Source organism: Strix uralensis, chromosome 4, assembly GCF_047716275.1.
Source record: "Strix uralensis isolate ZFMK-TIS-50842 chromosome 4, bStrUra1, whole genome shotgun sequence".
NCBI classification, from domain to species: domain Eukaryota; kingdom Metazoa; phylum Chordata; class Aves; order Strigiformes; family Strigidae; genus Strix; species Strix uralensis.
Genome location: NC_133975.1, coordinates 56959503 through 56977759, shown reverse-complemented (window position 1 = coordinate 56977759; position 18257 = coordinate 56959503). Strand labels below are relative to the sequence as shown.

Sequence of the window (18257 nt, the reverse complement as noted above, 5' to 3'; positions counted from 1 at the left end):
TCTGTAGTTTGGTTTGTGGTGGGTTGTTCTTGTTGGGGTTTTTTTGGGGGTGTGGGTTCCCCCCCTCAGTCTTAAACTATGGCTATGAAATTCTACTTCTAGTAACTTGTCTCAGAAGTCCTTACTTGAATTGCATGTTAAGAAACATACAAAATTTTAAGTTTCTTGAAATTAGTTCAGTCAAATCTTATTATTCTGAAAAAAAATACAAATCTCTCTAAAACATTTCTTCTGTTTCTAATTAGCCTATCAAAGGTTGGATATGTTTAAAGCTACTTCCCTAAATGTGTTGACTTCTATATCTGTATAAAATAGATACCACAGATTCAAGAAAAATCTATTGAGCAAGAACTGTTTCTTCTGAGAGAAGAGCTGAACCAGGCACAAAGGAAACTGCATGAAATGGAGGAAGTAAAGGCCAATGAACGTCAAAAAGAATCTGAAAAAATGGAAAGAACAGATTTTATTCCAAAATTGCATGACTGTCAGGAAGTGAGCACTCTGACAGAAAGAGGAGATGATAATCTTAAAATGCAACTGGAGAATCTCCAGAATGAAAGAGACCAGCTAAGAAAAACTATACAGGAGACAATTAGCATGGTAAGAAGAATAGTCCTATTCATTTAGGATAATAGATTTAGTAAATGTCTGCCTGAAATTTTGGAAGTGTCAGGCTTTAATATACTGTAACTGTGTTGTGTCCAAAGAATTCAGAGATGCGGGAAGAGTTGAGATGTGCTCATTACTCTCTTGGACAACATCAGGAGACTATTGTGGAGCTGAAAGAAAGTATTTCAGAGAAAGAGGATCAACTCTTAAAAGCGCAAGAGGCATTGAAGAAAACAACTGATGAACTGCAGCAGAAGGTCAGATGCAGTTTTGTCAAGTAAACTAAAAATCCTATCAGGATTGGCAATCCATATCCTCTGCAGACTTCAGTTTGTAAGGGTTCAGTAAATGGTAATAATGAAACTTAGTTAAAAGATTTTCCCTTCTTTTTCCCTGTACTGCTTCTCAAAAATGCCATAGAAACAGAGGCAGTGAAAAGATGATCCAACATAGTTTGACCTGCAAACTACAACCCTTACTTATAACTAAACATGCTGTAGTGCTGGGTGATGGAATATTATTTGGAATACTGCTCTTTGATCTCAGTGCACTTTCCAAATCTTAAAACTTAAATTCTAACAATATGTCTTTTAGCTGTGTAACTCTGAAGATACTTGAGCAACTAAAAGACTGTTTGTTTGGCTCATTCTTTAACTTGCTGCACTATTATAAATTTCTTATCTACTTATTATTTTCATGTCTGAAGCTATTGTGGCTGCAGGAGACAATAATACTTGGTAGAACCAAGCCTATCTGCTGTGGATACAGCAATGGAGTCATTTTTATGGAATTATAATGGCCTGTAGGTTTTTTACACATCTGCTTTTGTTTACCAATGAGACAGAAGCACTGAAATTTGATTGACTTCTAAGCAAAATTGTTATATCTTTCTTTGCATACTGCAGCAGTAAACTAATGGAGTTGTCTTCTGTAAAATAATCCAGTTATAACCACCCATATGTTCAGATAATGCTTGTGAAATATGACTTCTTAAATTCGAACCTGATTACTGGAATAACAAAATTTAATAAATAAGAATGTAACTGGAGGTTTTTTCCAAAGCAGCTCTCAAATTACTTCTATCCATACTAGAGTTTATCAAAAATGTTAATATTGGTTCTTGTTTGTTCTTTCAGCTCACTGAAGTAACTGAAAACCTGACTCGTGTCTCTTCTGAACATGGCAAGCTACTGGCAGAAAAAGAACAAATTGAAAGAACAATGAATGAGCATATCTGTCAACAGCTTGACAAAATAGCTTTACTTAATCAGGAAAAAGATGAGCTACAGCAAATGGTAGAGACTTGTAAAGCAGAAAGAGATCGGTTAGAGGCTGACTGTCGGGAAAGCAAGGAGACAGTATGTATAAAATCTCTTAAATAATTGTTTTAAAGGCAGGTTGTACCACTCTGAATTTCAGTCGTGACGCCTTCTGCTATTCAGTATCTGCTCCTCTTCCTTCACTTGTTCATAGCAACAGTAAACTAAAAATTTAGTTTACTAATCCAATCTGGATTTTGGAATCTGTCTTTTTTTTTTTTTTACCCCTATCCCCTTCCTGCCCTCTTGGTCACTTAGGCAGAGTTGTCTGCCACCTGCTGCACAAACACTCCACAAGTGCCAGTTACACCTTTCATGTACAGTGCCTTTGCATTTAATGCTGAACAGTAGAGGTAATCCAGGTTTACTGATATCTAAGGGCTTAATTCTCCTACCACTTCAGCTCATTCTGGATTGATGAAGAGAAAGCTAAACCCAGAAAAGAAACTGATTAGCTGTCCTAGTTCTCCTTCCTAATGCCTTATTTCCTGGCAGATTACTGACTTAAGTATTCCAAGTATTTGCATGAAAAGTATGCTTCTGTTGATGCACTATTTCAGACAAATTTTTTCTGATACGTAGTGTAAAAAAAAAAATCAAGATGATAATTTCTAAAGTTAAAAGGAAGTCAGGTAAATTTTTTTAAGAGAAGCTCTGCAAATTATTTTAAGAAACTTAAAAGCTTTCATAAGATTTTTAGCAAACCTCAGGTAGAATCACTGATCTCTCTTAAGTATGTATAGACCAACAAATTTTAAAATTAAAATCGGCCAACTAGGATTATCAAATGTTTAATTTGAGATTTACATCTTATGAAACAATTAGACAAATTGCTCATGTAACTGGTGGCAACTGCCACAAGAATAAGTGTATCTTTCAGGGTGTGGTGTTTTTGTTGTTTTTTGAATAGTCATCTACATAATCTGTTCCCCCAGCAACACTTTTCTGTTTCCCCTTTACTTCTGCCTACTTCTTTTAAAAACAGATAAAGACTATTTCTAAAGATTGTCTTCCTTTGGAGTTCTTAAACTAAGCATGGGGGAATGACAACTGAGGTTTTTTCCTAAAGTAAAAGGCTGATTATTCTGATAGTTCTCCCCTGGAAATTGAAATGCTTTGACATACCATTCTTAATTCCTGATAAGCAAAACTTAGTCATACTTAGTGAACATCTGTGTAATACCTTGTTCTGCAGTCCTTAAAAGTTCTGTCAGAAATGGAAAATCTACAGGAAGAACTAAGGCATCAGAGAGAGCAAGCTGATATCCAGAAGAACATGTTAGCACATGGCGAAGAGAAATGGCAAAACACTGAAGAACAACTAAATGAAGAAATAAACAAACTGAAAGAAAAGGCAAGTACAGTAATAAGAAACTCTTAGAAATAATTTAGAGGATGTCCCCTCAAGGACTTATTAGAATAACCTGTGATAATTTCTGCTGTTTTATTGGTCCAATAGGTCATGTCGTGGTAATACAATTTAGCAATAGAAGAGGAGTTTTTGCTAATAGTAATGTGTTGACCTTATACTTATTTTTAAAAATGTTTTTAATAGGTAGTCAAGCTGAATGAGGACTTAAATTTGGTAACTAATGAAAGGCACCAGCTCCTGGGAGAACTAAAAGAAAAGACTGAGAGTGAAAGCAGTAAACTTCAACAGCAGGAGAAAGAGTGTGACTTGTTAGCACAGGAGAGAGATCAGCTCCAGGAAATGCTGGAAGGTATTCAAGCAGAGAAGAACAAACTGGAGATCAACCTACAGGAGAGTGTTGATAAGGTGCTTTATCTTTGATTAAAGTATAGTAACTACAAATGCTTAGTAGAGGAAGATGGCTAATTCTTGAAGTTGTCTTGAAAAATATCTTACAAGTATTAAATTTATGCCAGTATTCTTCAGTCTGGGTATATGCTTTAACTTCTGTCTTGTGGAATGGTATTTAAAGATGCATGTAAATTCTTTCGAAAATGTTACTTGAGGCTGCTTTATTTAGGAATAAATGAGGAACCAGAAAATACATGGGTTTCATTATCAAAACACTTAACAGATGGTTTTTAATGAATTTGATAAAATAGTATCTTTTGTAGTTGAGCTCCAAAGTTTTGAAACTAAAGCTGACAAATTTGGACACCTTTTTCTTCTGGTTGAGGCATATCTTCACAACAGTGAAGTCAAGCGAATTGGGTGGTATCCACTGAGCATCAGTCCTTGTTCAGATATTGAGTAATCACTTCAAATATCTGTAGTTAATTCAAATCTATGGTGGGAGGAGAATCTTCTTACTCTTGCTACCAGTATCTTCCAAATCACCTGGTTTTGAGTATCAGTTGTCTTGCTGTAACACTTCAACTTCACTGGAAATTTAGTGAAAGGAATGCTAGTTCTATAAGAACTTATCAAAGATAATTTAACAGCACTCTGTCAACAGTCCAACACAAAGTTGTGTTAAGTAATAATTTCTAGATAGTTCTTAATGTGTACCCTACTCAAATTACATTCCTGCTTTGTGTTACCCATCTGTGTAAACAGGGATTGCAGAAAATATGTCCAAATGTGCTTGTAGCATGCTTTGTCTAATTCTTTACATTACTAAGGATTTATCACTATGCTAGTTAGCAGGCTTTGCTTAGCAAAAGGAGAAACCTTCAAAGACAGAACTCGAAATTTCATGTGCCTAACTAAATCACTCTTTGTACCAAGTATTTTGACTCCTATGAAATATTGAATGGCCTGGTGTGTGACAGATTCATGTGCTTTCACAGAACTCAATTGTGTATTTGTCGCTTTATTGTTACTCCAGATTCTTGAAACCGAAAAGGAATTGAAGTGGCAGCAGGAACTCCTCAGCAATGAGAAGATCAAAGCTGAAGAAAGGGAAAAACATTTGTTAAAGGTTCAAAGGCGGTCAGAGATTTTGGAGGACAGCCTAACAAATAAGGTGAGTTCTGGTGTTAGGAGCTATTCTGTCTTCTGCTGGTTTATCACTGATATGCTAAACTTCTGTTCAAGACAAATCCCTTTTTTTTTTAATTCTCAGTGCATCTTTTTTATGGGTGCTAAACAAGGATGAACATGGGCAAAGGATTTTGCACAAGTTTCTTTACTGATGTTTAGGAATAGTATCCTCAACTTGTCTCAGCCTTGTAACCAGTTGGTTTGGTCACTCAATTAGAATGGACACCAATTTATCCAATGTGTGCAGCCTTAATAAAAGTCAGTAATTGTACATGTATTTATTCTGACTTTAAAAGGCACCGTGTAGACAGTATGCACCTAGGTGGGTTTGGAATCCTTGGTGCTTTGCACACTTTCAAACAATGTTATTCAAAGTCTTGCACTTAGCTCTTGCCAACTCGGTCTTTGCAGTTTTCACTTCACTTTTCGCCTGCCAAACTATTCCTTTGTCTGTAGATCAAAGAGTGTAATTAAGGATTGCTTCAGATTAGCAAATGTGTTACTGCTTTGTTCATTGGAGCAGATATAAAAACAATTCCATTGCCCATCTCTTACGCTAATCATCTCCTTCTTTTTGTTTTCTTGTGCTGTGGACATATGTTGACTGCCTTTTTGTTTGTTTCCTCTTGCTTTACTGAAGACCAAAGTTGACTAGAGTTCTCAGGGTGTCATGCTATTCCTTTTAATTTCTTTTTCTGAGTGAGTAGAACACCAAAATTATTTTTAAACTTCTCTTGCTGTTAGTGTGAATTTTAGTTACTGCAAATTCTGTTGTCTGACACAACTGGTTTGAGTACTTCATAGGGGAGTAAACACACCAAAACCAAATCGTAATTCTTGTTTGTTCTCCACTATCTATTATAGATTCAACAGTTAACTGAGATGCTAAATAGCGTATCATGTGAAAAAGACCAGTTACTGGCTGAAAGAACTAGTCACTCTTTCCAACTTAAAGAACAAATCTCATCAATTAATCAAGAGAAAGATGAGCTACAGAAGCTTCTTCAGGATGTCAGGTCCGAGCGGGACCAGCTCAGGACAGAATTGCAAAAAAATTCTGAGATGGTTGGTGTTGCAAGTTGCATACCTAAGTTATTACAAACTTCTCTTCTTGAATGGTATTTAAATATGTATGGTTTTTTTTAGTGTATTGAAACAAATGCAAAACTGGAATGTGCTCTAGACCAATTGAAGCAGAGAAACCTAAATAAGTCCATTCAGGTGAACCCACTGGATAATGCAGAGCAGGTGGTTGATGACAGTGTGAAGGAAAAAACCTTGAAAATTAAGGTAAACTTACTTCTGTGCTTATTTTAAGGATGCGTGTGAAACCTTAATACCGCTTATTCTGGAGCATTAAACCTTGTTTCCGTGTAAATGTATAAAATTCTTTGCATATCTTGCTAAGGTGTTGCAAACCATGGGATCATTTGATTTGCTGTTGCTGTTCAGTGACTGTGCATCTCATTATAAGAAGGTTCAATTTAACTTCTCGGTTGAGACATCTCATTTGATTTCATTACTGTCCAGCCACCCCAATGAAAATAAATAGTTATGTAGAAGCACTTCACAATTTTCTTTTTGCAAAATCCCCCACAGCATTACTCACAACAAAAATTTGTTTCAAATAAATTAATTTCATTAAATAGCTTCTCTCCTTAAAATAGGAAGCTTCTATAATTCCTTAGAGCTTTTGGTAATCAACTATACTGAGTATACTTTCTCACAGATGTCAGAAGTACTACTAACCTACTGAAAGCCAAAATAAACCAGGATTTATGAAACACTTTAAGGAGTACCATTGTACTGCAGTCTGTACATCTGTGCAGCAGATTTGGGCTATATGTGCTAGAAAAGCCATGAGTGCTTCTTCAGTTAACACCAAAAGTGGTAAAGGGCCAAACTGCAAATATCAGCTATGTGTGGCTTTCTCCATTCACAGTCTTTCTATCCTACATCAGCAGTAGGAAGCTAATAATGAGGGAAGTAAACATCAGTTGATTTCTTTAAATGGCACTCTCCTCTTCTGACTTTGTAATAGGTAAGATCTCGTCTGCCTCCTGTGCAGTTTTCTCAAGTATCTTGTACTTGTTCCTGTTGACACAAGGCACGTGTTAGTTCCAATGTCTTTACTGTGGGGTGAAGAGTTAAACTGGTGAATCCTGCTTCTTTCAACTAAGAACCAAAGATGGATGCAGTATGCCCTGGGAAGTTTTATACTTTAAAAACGTATAGCCTAGCTTCACTTGAGATACTTGAGTTGCAGTTTACTGGGAGTGCCTTGAAGCCTATTGCATTTCTCAGCCTGCTTACTGCTTGATCACATCTTCCTTTTTATGGCAGACTGCTAGACACAATGTCATGATCCCTTTCTTCCAACAAAGGGCCAAGTAGATCAACTTGGGAGCCCATCCTGAGGGCAGCCCAGCTGGCAAGCTTGTGACCAGGCAACAATTTCATTTCAGGCCTCATCTACAGGTCTTGATGTGGCCAGGCAATCTAAACCATGAAAATAATTTGAGCTTGTGAAATGATTTTCTGGAAAACTAAGAAATTCTCTGCTTTTGTGCCTGGCTTAGTGTTTTTGTCATATTCCTGGGGCAAGTCAAAACTGAAGTCTTAGTCCTATTAACTTTTCTGTTGTAAAACCAATACATACTGTAGGGGTTAGTCCTGGAGTTTGATACTTGATTTTAAGCTTCTGTTTATAGCTAATCACTCTTCCTTGTTGTGACTGAATTAATTTGTTTCACTTGTATTTAGGAGCTTCTTGAGAAATTCCCAAATATAGGGAAGAGGTATGACTGTCTCTCTACAGTGTCTCTGAATCTGAAGAATGAACTGAATATTCAGAAAGAGCTGATAGCTGTGATATTGACTCAGCTTTCATCAGAACAGAGTAAACAAATCAAAAGACTTCAAACTGAAAATGAGAAAATAAACTGTCATCTCCAGAGTTTATTGAACAAACTGAAGGTACCAACTTAAAATGTTGAATATGTGGATGCTTCATATTGCTTCGGTTTGGGGCTTTTTAGTAAACTCTCAATATTAACAGCTAGGATTCTATGTACTCTAGCTTTGATTTTTCTGAATCCGTATCTTGTGGAAAATAAATTGATAGTAAATGCTTTACAATCCTGGAAAACTGGAACTATTTAGTTAAGTTAATCAGCCTTAGTTTTTGGCTGTAGTTCAGCTGCTTTGCACAGTATTTCATTGATATTAATCCATTTTAATTAGGAAAATTTTCTTTCTGTACTCTGTAAATCAAATTATGGACTCCTAAGTATGTATTTCATTGTGGGGGGAAAGAAACGTGCAAGATGCCTTGAAGATGCATGTTTACTCTGCAAACTACCAGTTTACTCTATTAAACTACCTGAGTAGCTTAGCTTCTATAGCCTTGTAGAGCTTCCCCAATTTGTAGTTCAGTGGAGAAACGGATTCCAATTATCAGAAAAAAGGAGAATTGGGAAAGAATTTGTTATATGCAGAATTACAGTAAACAATAAAGTCCTTCTGTGTCTTTATTTACCATAAAATGTTAAGGAGTTGGGAAATAGGCCCAGGGAGAGGGCGAGGTTCATGTCCAGTATACGAAAGTACTGGACTTGATCTTGAGAGTCAGTTGTCTCTGAAAATATCCATTGGCTATAAAGTTTAACAACTATTTGAAAGAGCCTTATTTTGTAACTTCACATAGGATTTTTACATTTGATCTTTCTATCTTTTTTTTTTCCATAGATGCCTTTTAACTTTTATGGTTAAAGAAGTTTGAGATTTAAGTAGTGATCTCGACTAGAATAGTCAATGAACAGTGATGATACTCTTGTAGATCATCTGCACCTTTCAGAACTCTAAGAGAAAATAAACACAACAAAGAATACTTTAATTTGCTTTTCAAATCTAGATTCATGGAAGGCTGCCTAGAGCCTTTTAGACATTTTAGCTTTCTTAGGAGTCTGCAAAAAATAGCATACTTTAGAAATGCTGACCCAGTTAAAAGCCTTATATGCCATTGCTATACAGCACATGAGGATTTGACTTTTAGTCATGTTTTAGGTGTCCTGGACGCATATGGATTAAGAATAAATAGATTCAATTATAAAATACAGAATTTTAGCTGGATGTAGGGTACCATTTTAAAGCATATTCACTGATATATCCTGTGCTTCTACAACAGTTTCTGTTCAGTCGTGTTTGCTCAAAGAAAAGAGAATATTATTCAACTGTTAACAAGTATGAAATGGAATTGCTTGAGGAAAAGAGAAAACAAGATCAGCTACAAGATCAGATTCAGTGTCTCAGGAAGATTTATTGGAACCAGAATGAAGTATCTTCTCAAGAGTTAAACATCAGTGAAGTGCTGCAGAGTCTGCACTTCGAAGCAGAGGTAGTATCTGAAACCATTTTCAGACAAAAAGACTTCCATATTTCAAGGCATGGAGTAATGTGGTGGTGCTAATCTAATGGCATTGCTTTTATCTGTTAAGACTTGACTTAAGGAGGGGGGGAATAGAATTTGTATTTTTTTGTTATGCTACTAATTCTATAATATGAAGATTCTATTTTATAAAGTGGCTCAAAGTGAAATTATTATAAAATAGTGGGAATTTTGTTTACTCATTTGCCCCATAGCATACATACTACCTGATACCAAGATGACTTTTAAAACAATGAGAGAAGCTTTTACTAACAATAATTTTTTTCTCCTTCCCACCTGTCCCAGGAATGTAGATTGTCTTATCATTTTCCCAGTAGTGTATTTTAAGTATAACAATTTATCTTATATGATAATTAGATTATAAAACAGACTTCCTGCAAATATTGATAGTTAAGAGGGCAAAATATATGTGTAGACACGTAGCTATCAAAGCAATATTTAGACTTGAATTCCCTTTTTTTTAAAGAACATTCTCAAAGATGTATCAGAAATGGAAAGCCAACTTCTCTGCATAGAGACAGAGTTACAGCAGGAAGAAAGTGCTAGAAAAGAAACAACACAGTTCTGGGAAGCTTGTTCAGGAACTCATTGTGATACAGAGAAACTTAAAGAAGAGTTAAAGAAAGACACTGAAAGGCTTTTGCAAGTCATTAAATTCTGGACTCCTAATGTAAAGGTAAAATGAAATCTTCTTTAATCAGAAATGTATTTTGTGTAAGTACTCTGTAAATGCCTCTAATCTGAAAACTAAACCCCAAAAAAAGGCCATTTAAAGATTCATGATCATCAGCACTTACTATATTCATACTTAACTGTAAGATGTAGGAATACTTAGAAGAAGATTTTTAAAGACTACTTTCCCTGTGCATCCAAACTTGGAAACTTGCTTTGTATAAGACTTCCTAGGTGATAAATGTGGGGGTGGTTTTGGTCTGCATTTTTATTAGACTGAGTTCTGGAAACTGTAGGTTCAAAATTGTTACATAGCTTCACTTGTAGAACTTGGCAGCCTGATACAATCAGTTTCTCCAAGCTTTATGACCACAAGATTGTCATTGTCTGCTCACTTCAAGCCAACTTTATCAAAACTACTTCAGCCATTTTTAAAACTCAATTGTAATTTATAGTCTCACACCTCTAATTTCAGCAAGTCAAGTTATTCTAGAGGTGGTTCAGCCTTCCTTTCTCTTTTCTTTCCTCCTTCTTACCTCTTGCCCCCTTTGGAAAAAAAAAAGTGTTTTACAAGTGCCTCATGAACAGGATTTTATATTTAATCTTTCTGATTAAATGTACTGAATATTTCTCAAAAAACAGATTATGGAGGGAATCCACTACCTTCTAATTCATTGTTGGAAATGGTCTTCCGAACAAGTGTATCCTGGACGTTCCTTGTCTGTTCATACTATTATTTCTTCTACTGGTATTGATCTGAAGTATGAAGAGCTCATCACCCTTCTTTCCCCAGTGTTGTGACTCAGTTCTGTACTCTTAAATTTAGCCTATTTTAAAAAGTTTTTTCTGTAGAGTCAATACCCAGTCTTGACTTCAGGATTTCCCAATGTTGGCAGGCTTTTTGGAAGAGTTTCCTGACAGACATATTACATGGATCAAAGCTTTTACCAAACAGTCTAGTATAACATTGTCACTTCCTGACAACTGCAGTTTTTGTTTATCTGGCATGATAAGCATATAGGTTTCTAGAATAGTCCAATGTGTATATCTTCTCTCAAATGGTTTCACTTACTTTAGTCAATGAATACATTCTAGCAAAAAGTTATGTAAATAACTGTTTTTCTGTTACTGACATTCAAGCAGTCTTTCCAATATAGTTCCTCTGTTTCTGTAATGTGTTAGTGTTCGTTAATTCAGAAATACTGGTAAGTTTGCAATGCATTATGACCTTTTCTTGTGCCCCTTCCTGCCTCCCCCTCTTTTGGAAATGAAACTAGTCTTTTGAGTGTTAGTGATTCCATTTCTGATAGCAAGCATCTTCAAACGGAACACTGAAACAAGAATGTGAAATTCGTACAGGCCAAGATACTTCCTGTTTCTTCACCTACCTTATTTCTAGCTGATTCAAAAATTATTTAAAATTTACCTGTATGACACTACTTATTTTCAGATACTCCTTCAACTTTCTTCAGAGCTGGATGCCAAAACTACCAATTACTGTAAAAATGCAGATGCTGAATCAAAACAGAGGAAAGAGAAAAGTGAAGAGTTGCTTCAGGAACTAAGCACTCTGAAAGAACAGCTGGCCCCTGGTGGCTCTGCCAGTCTCGCATTAGAAGAAGAAAACTACAGGCTTCATAACAAATTAAAGGCTGCAGAACAAGATATAAAGGTACCAATATTTATTTCTAAGGAAGACTTCTCTGCTTGTCTTCTAAGTGAGAGTACTTCAAACTGAAAAGAAAATAAAGATTGACAACTGTAAATCTGTGTAACACAATACATTGGCCCAGGGTGCACTTTATTTTTGTAGCTTTTCTTTATTCCCAAAGTGAAAGTTTGAGCTCTTGTCTGTAATGTGATTATTTTAATTGCCTGCTTTCTGTACACAAATAGATGTCAGTTTAGAAATACATATGAAATGCTCCCATTTGTTTTGGAAATAGTGATTTTAATAGTGTGATACTCTTGATGCTTCTTTTAAGTATATGATATTCGGTATATCAGACTGGAAGCTGGAGAAGAATTCTGTCTTTAATCCTAGGAATTGAGGACTCATTTTCTGTCCTGTTTTTTTTTTGTTAGTTACACTTGTTTAAAGCACGTTCTTTCTTAGACTTGAGTGTTCCAGAATACTAAAAGGTGACAGAAAACGATGAGCTAGACACCAAGAGTTCCCATAGAGCCTGCAGTGTTGGATTTTTTGTGTTTGGGTTTTTTGCTTTTATGAAGAATACAACCATATGCTGTTACTGTTATATCTCTTGGCATAACTACTCATATCTGATTGATATATCTCAACAGACTATGGAAATTAAAATTCAGAAGTTGGAAAATGTAATAGATGAAGCTGGAAAAAATGTAAAAGAGAAAGATGACAGAATAAACAAGTTACAAGCACAGATAAGAACAAAAACAGCGACAAGCGAGCTCACCGAACTGCAAGCCAGACTGAATGAGACAGAGAAGTGCCTCAAAACTGCCTTAACAGAGAATCAGAGTCTTCAGGTATTAGCAAAATACTTTTCTCATTCTCCTCTGATCTCAGAGAGATTGAGCAAGCATGCTTGAGAACAGTTGTAGATGAAATGTGGCTCTCTAAAGTCAATTTATTATTCTGTATGGCATTCTTACAGTAAAACACTACTCGTTTAACGTGTGGTTTCACATTCTATCAATGCAGCCTTCAGAGACAAAATTTAGAACCCATGTTATATTAGAAGCTACATTTATCACTGGTATGTGCTGCATTTCTGAAACATTCTACAAAAAATTGAAATTTTGAAACGGAAGCATGAGCTGTTTTCTCTGTGTAATATATTTGCATACTAGTTTAAAATGCCCAGACATATATGCAAATAAGTCAGCAAAACTTGCTAAAATGTGATTGCATATAATACACTAGAGTTAGGATACCAACTAATACTATAGTGCTAGTTGGAAATGTGGGCGTTCTTACGCCAGGATAACTTCCTGCTCCTAGTCATGTCCTACAAAATCTAGCAGATCATAGTAAAGATACAAAGCAAGCAACCCTTAAGTTTATTGCTAAGTGACAAGCCTTTCTTCTTCTATTTTCAGGCAAAATTAGATAAAGGTGCTGAGTTGTACAAAGAAGAAATTGATCATCTCAAAACACATTTGGTAAAAAATGATATGGAAAGAATGAAACAATCCAAGTCTTTTGAAATCAAGTAAGTTCAAATTTTACCTTGTTACAATTCTCAGCTACTTAGTTCTTAGCTTCTACTTCTCTGTTTATTTTTTCCACAGAATAAGAAGTGAACTTTGGGTGTCCTAGGTTTTCATTGTAGCTGGATTCCAGAGAAAGTAAAAACCATATGCATCTCAGGTTGATTACAAAACTCCTTCCCTATACACCCACCAAAATTTCTCAACCAACCCATATTCATTCAGCCATAAATGAAATAACTGTTCTGACAAAAGAAGGTGAGGGGAAAACAGTAATTAAAAGCAATCTCTAGTTCACTGAAGAGAAGGGACATAGAGAATAATTCTAGTCCAACTTCTGGTTTTCTGCACTTTAACTAAAATCTAACTGACAACTAGGTTTATGTAGTTTTACCTGTCTAACTTGGGTATGTTCTGGTTTTGACAGCTCATTTGGAAATCAAACTAGTTCTTCTGCAATTGTAATAAATATTAAACTGAATTTTTTTTCTTCCTCCTTTCCTGCCCCATATAGACTTGCTAATTATAAAGCTCTTGCAGAACACCAAGAACAACAGTTAAGAAAGCTGAAAGAAGAAGTTAGAAGATCACAGCAAGACCAGAATGCTACTGGTAAATTCAAGATAAATATAAGGGACTCTTTCAGGTTAAACATTCAGTTTTAAGGTTATATGGTTAAAGTCCAGATTGAGATGCAGGCCTCCTACCTCAAAGGGTATGAGGAGGACTGGTGCATTGGAAGATGAAATGGGAAGTAAATGTGTTAGCTGCACATACACTGCATTAGAATCACAGCAGTTCTTGTGTTTACTTCTCCAGCCATGTTTTCACTTGTGGTGAGATAAGCTGCAGTTGTAGTAGCTCATGTTGCCATTTTTTCCTTGACTGACTTCACATATGAATAGCTAGTTCTAATCATAATTGACATACCTGAAACTACAACTATTTTAACTCTAAATGGCCCAATGAAAAATCTCTTAACTTTCTTAATACCTCCCTGGCTGTGTGAATACTGGGAGGTGTGTTTTTGTGTATAAAAAAGAATAGCTTTTGTAATGGCACTTGTAGCCTAGTGAGGTTTTACATATAAGACCACAGGAAGGAATAGGCTAAAAAATGTATTGACTTGGTTTTAAGCACTGTCCAAATAACACACACATCTGTATAAAACTGTTTTCTAGTGGTACTGGAAGAAAAAGCTCCTCAGCAGTCCCAAATACCCCTTACTTGTGGTGGTGGCAGTGGTATTGTGCAGAGCACACAAATACTTGTTCTAAAATCTGAACAAGCTAAGCTACAGAAAGAGAACTTGCACCTGAAGAAACAAAATGACCTTCTGCTAAGGTAATTTTGAAGCTGATCAGCAACATGTCGAATCATTTGTTGCTACTTAACTATGTATGTCACCAGTGTTTCTTTCTGGGAGACTCATAGAAGTGAGTAATTTTAGATTTTCTAGTTTCTTTTACATCATAAGCTTTTCTTTAAAACTAGTGATTTATTGCTTACGTATATATATATATCTTTATCCTATTGAACTTTAAATTACTTTCTCTCATAAGAATCTCTTAAATGATAGAAGATATACTTAAATTATATGTTGGAAGGAATTTTAGATCAAAAAAAATTGCCTCTGAAAGCAAGATACACAGATATGGTCTTGCATTGCATGTCTGCTACGTCATCTGAAAATACAGGAACTGTCTGTTGTCAGGACTTCTTCCTTACTTAGAGGAACTACTTTAGAATTTTCTTAAATGCTGGTATGGTTTTGGTTTTTCTTTTCAGTAATGAGCTTCAACTGAAAGAGGAACTTAGAAAATGGAAAGAAAGAGCACTAAAATGGAGAGAACGATTCTCAAGAGAAACCACTCAAGAGGCAGCACCAAGGTCTCCAAGGAAGACAGTGTCATATTCCCTTAAAGATCAAATGCCTTCACCCTCCAAGCAACCTATTTCTCAGGAAACTGTGATTCAGGACTTATCAAAGCCTCTGCCACTGACTTGTCCAACAAATTTCTTTGATAATTCTAGCTTGGGTACACTAACAGGTATGTAACACAGTGGTGTTGTCCTATAAAGATCTGGAGAGGCAAAATACAAGGGGAGATCTGAAGTTTGCATGAAAACACAATTTTCCTGAATGGTTAGTCAGCTGACTGTCGAAGGGCTGACCAGCTGGAGCTCTACAGAACCTAAATACTTAAATGAATCCTTCACCCCCTGAAGATTAAACAAACAGTTTTTTTCTTTTGTTGCAGTGGAAGTGTTGATGACTGACTTTAAAAAGTGAATTAGCAGAATATCATTACTAGATAGCCGATGCTCTAAAATGTTTTGCTTTTTAACTTTACATTGGTAAATAACTTTAACGTTAACTTTACATTGGCAAAACTATTCAAAGTTAGTTGCTGGTTAACTTTTTTCTAAACTTCTTCAAGACAGTAGACTTTAGTCTTTGATGTTGAATCTGCCAGTCTACCTGGCTTCAGCTGCAGTAACAGCTGTTTTGGTAGCTTCTGTTCCTTAGCCCTACTCAGGATTTCCTATATCTGGCCAGATGACCTCTGGGGAAGTCTCTTGGTGATCTATGCTAGCATATTAAGGCTACTGCCCTCATTACACTTGCTTCTAAAAACTTAAAAGACCCCAGCAGACATGCTGTGAAGAGTTAACCAGTTTTCAGGGTATTAATGGCAGACCTCCAGAAAGAATATGACTCATTGCTGTTTCTTGTGATGGCTGACTTGGTAATAGAACAGAATTTTTCAAAATACAAAGTTCCTCAGAGGCAAGCTTTGACAGTTGACATTTAAAACACTAGTCAAGATTAAATTGCTCTATTCCTACTGCTTGTCTAACTGGAAAAGTTTAAGTATTACTTTAATGTTCTTGTCTTCTGTATAGATACACGACCTGCGGGAATAGAGCCCACAGAAGAACATCTTAAGCACTGGTTTGGAACTTCAGAGAAAGATAAAGCCCCCGATTGTACCACCCAATAAAGGTGCTCTGCTGTAAGCTGCCTTTGCAGCAGCTACAGCCAGAATCTGCATATACAAAAAATAATTGCTTCAGGTCAAAAGCCAAATTGTGAGAAGAGCTCTGGTGGCATGCAAATCCCCTGCTGTCCTGGAGCTGCTACTTCCCACAATTTGAAAAGCTGTAATACAAGAACAAAAATGGAAAAGCAGTAATGTTGCCCACAGCCTGCTGATCTGATGGTGTTCTACTTTGGTGGGTTTGTGTGTTGGACAGCAAAGAAAAGCTAGTGTATTGAAGAAAAAAATGGAAACGGGAATGGATCACAAACCAATCCACTGTGAAACTTCTCAATCTTAAACTTCTGTCATTCCTAAAGCAGCCCTCTTCTAGGTGATAGATATCTGTATCTTCAGAGTGCAGTTGAGTTGAAAAGAACTATACTTTTTCTTTCTTGGCATATGGTTTTTATACCATGCTTTCCCTAAGTCCACAGAAACTGCATTTTCACCACTTTCAACCTATCTGGACTTTACTAACTTCTGTTTATAAGGCACACAATCCAACATTCCTTTTAAACTTACATTATTTCTGCAGCTCAACCAATTGTGGTACCAAGTATTTTGCATCATCTTTCAATATACTTCTAGTTCCTGCCTGAACTTGCGTATTGGAATTTTTTTAATAGCAAGCGATGGACCTGACACTCTTCTTCTACTCTAGTGAATGGAAAATCAAGTGGATGATCAGGGCTGCATGATGGACTATTTTACTAGCCTGCTTATCTATATTCCGAGACCTATGTTTTTGTATGTTTTGTATAAGGTTTGTTTTGACAATAAACTTAATGTGTTAAGTATTTAAAAAAACTTTTGCTGGTCACTTCATTTGTGCTATGATCGAAGGATGTTGATTACAATATTTGGTGTCTAAAGACTATCTTCTATAGTAATCTTGCCACTTCCATCATTATTGTGCTTCTCGTCTGTGTCCTTTATGACTTTCTGCAATAATTAATTTGTGTAGAAGTTTACTATTGCACAAGTCTGTCACTTAATTCTTTCTGAATCTTTCTCTGTCAAGAAACATTTGAAGTCTAAAAGATAGATTCTCCTCCCTTTCCTCCCCCGTGCCCTCCAAATAAAACTGCCAACTAAATAGGAATTTGGCACTCAAAACCAGAGATCAACTCTGTTAAGAACGAAGTCGTCGTCATGAGATGAGAAAGTCATACCTAAGAAAGATACCCACATCAAAAGCATTATTTTATAGGAATAAAGCTCTCAGTGATGCTAGGTCTTTAAGTACTCAATTTTGGGTTACCCAAACTGATAAGTAAATAGTTACATTGCTGGCATTCAGCAGTTACTGGAATTGGAAGAGTCGCATAAGGATTATTCACCTGATGGAGGTACTTCAGAGATCTTTAATAAACAACCAACTACTTATTTACTTCAAATAGCTGAAAACTCTGCTGGCTACTGTAACTACTAGTTTGCAAGAAATTGCAAGCATTTATCTCTAAAGCTCTGACCTGGAATGTATTTTGGGAAGCTATTAAAGATATTGCTAGCCAAAAATACACAGGTTCTAAATACCGTTACTGAGTTCAGCACTGTCATGTCTCCTTTCCTACCACAGCCATAGGTACGTAGGAGCAATTTATATCCTGACAGTGATAAGTGCAAAGCACTGGTGTTTGTGTGGTGGGTGTTTTGTTTTGGGGTTGGTTAGTTGGGTTTTTCTTTTTGTTTTGCTCTGTTTACTTGTTTTTTCAATTTCCCACTATGGTTGAAAGATATTTCCTTTTTTTTTTTCGTTCCGTCTATTTTGGTGTTCTAATAAATGAATTAAACTGACATTTTCCTTTCAGAACGGGGAAACAAGGTGGATATAAAAATCTACCTTATATACAGTTTCAAGCAATTTTTTGTTAATTATTGCTTGCTTGGACCATTTGGAGGTTTTTCTGGTGACTGAGGTGAAAAACAGGAACTTATTGCAACAGGTCTGTGAATTTGGTAGGCAAAAGTTTAGGGAGAGGAGGATAAATGCTTTTGGAAACCTAGTCATTAAAGATTTT

The 18257-nt window shown here is 36.0% G+C and overlaps 1 protein-coding gene across 1 annotated transcript in view; it reads left to right on the top strand.

The window, feature by feature from the left end:
* CENPE (centromere protein E) overlaps positions 1–17037 on the top strand; it is a 39255-nt gene extending 22218 nt beyond the window's left edge. Inside the window, exons 27-44 of the mRNA XM_074865103.1 lie at positions 316–600; positions 708–866; positions 1746–1967; positions 3124–3286; positions 3488–3705; positions 4727–4864; positions 5746–5946; positions 6028–6171; positions 7645–7857; positions 9068–9277; positions 9795–10004; positions 11451–11672; positions 12305–12508; positions 13082–13194; positions 13707–13804; positions 14374–14536; positions 14981–15243; positions 16100–17037. Coding sequence (XP_074721204.1) covers positions 316–600; positions 708–866; positions 1746–1967; positions 3124–3286; positions 3488–3705; positions 4727–4864; positions 5746–5946; positions 6028–6171; positions 7645–7857; positions 9068–9277; positions 9795–10004; positions 11451–11672; positions 12305–12508; positions 13082–13194; positions 13707–13804; positions 14374–14536; positions 14981–15243; positions 16100–16197 — 3324 coding nt within the window. The 3' untranslated portion in view covers positions 16198–17037. The remainder of the gene's footprint in view (positions 1–315; positions 601–707; positions 867–1745; positions 1968–3123; positions 3287–3487; positions 3706–4726; positions 4865–5745; positions 5947–6027; positions 6172–7644; positions 7858–9067; positions 9278–9794; positions 10005–11450; positions 11673–12304; positions 12509–13081; positions 13195–13706; positions 13805–14373; positions 14537–14980; positions 15244–16099) is intronic.
* Positions 17038–18257: the final 1220 nt, after the last annotated feature.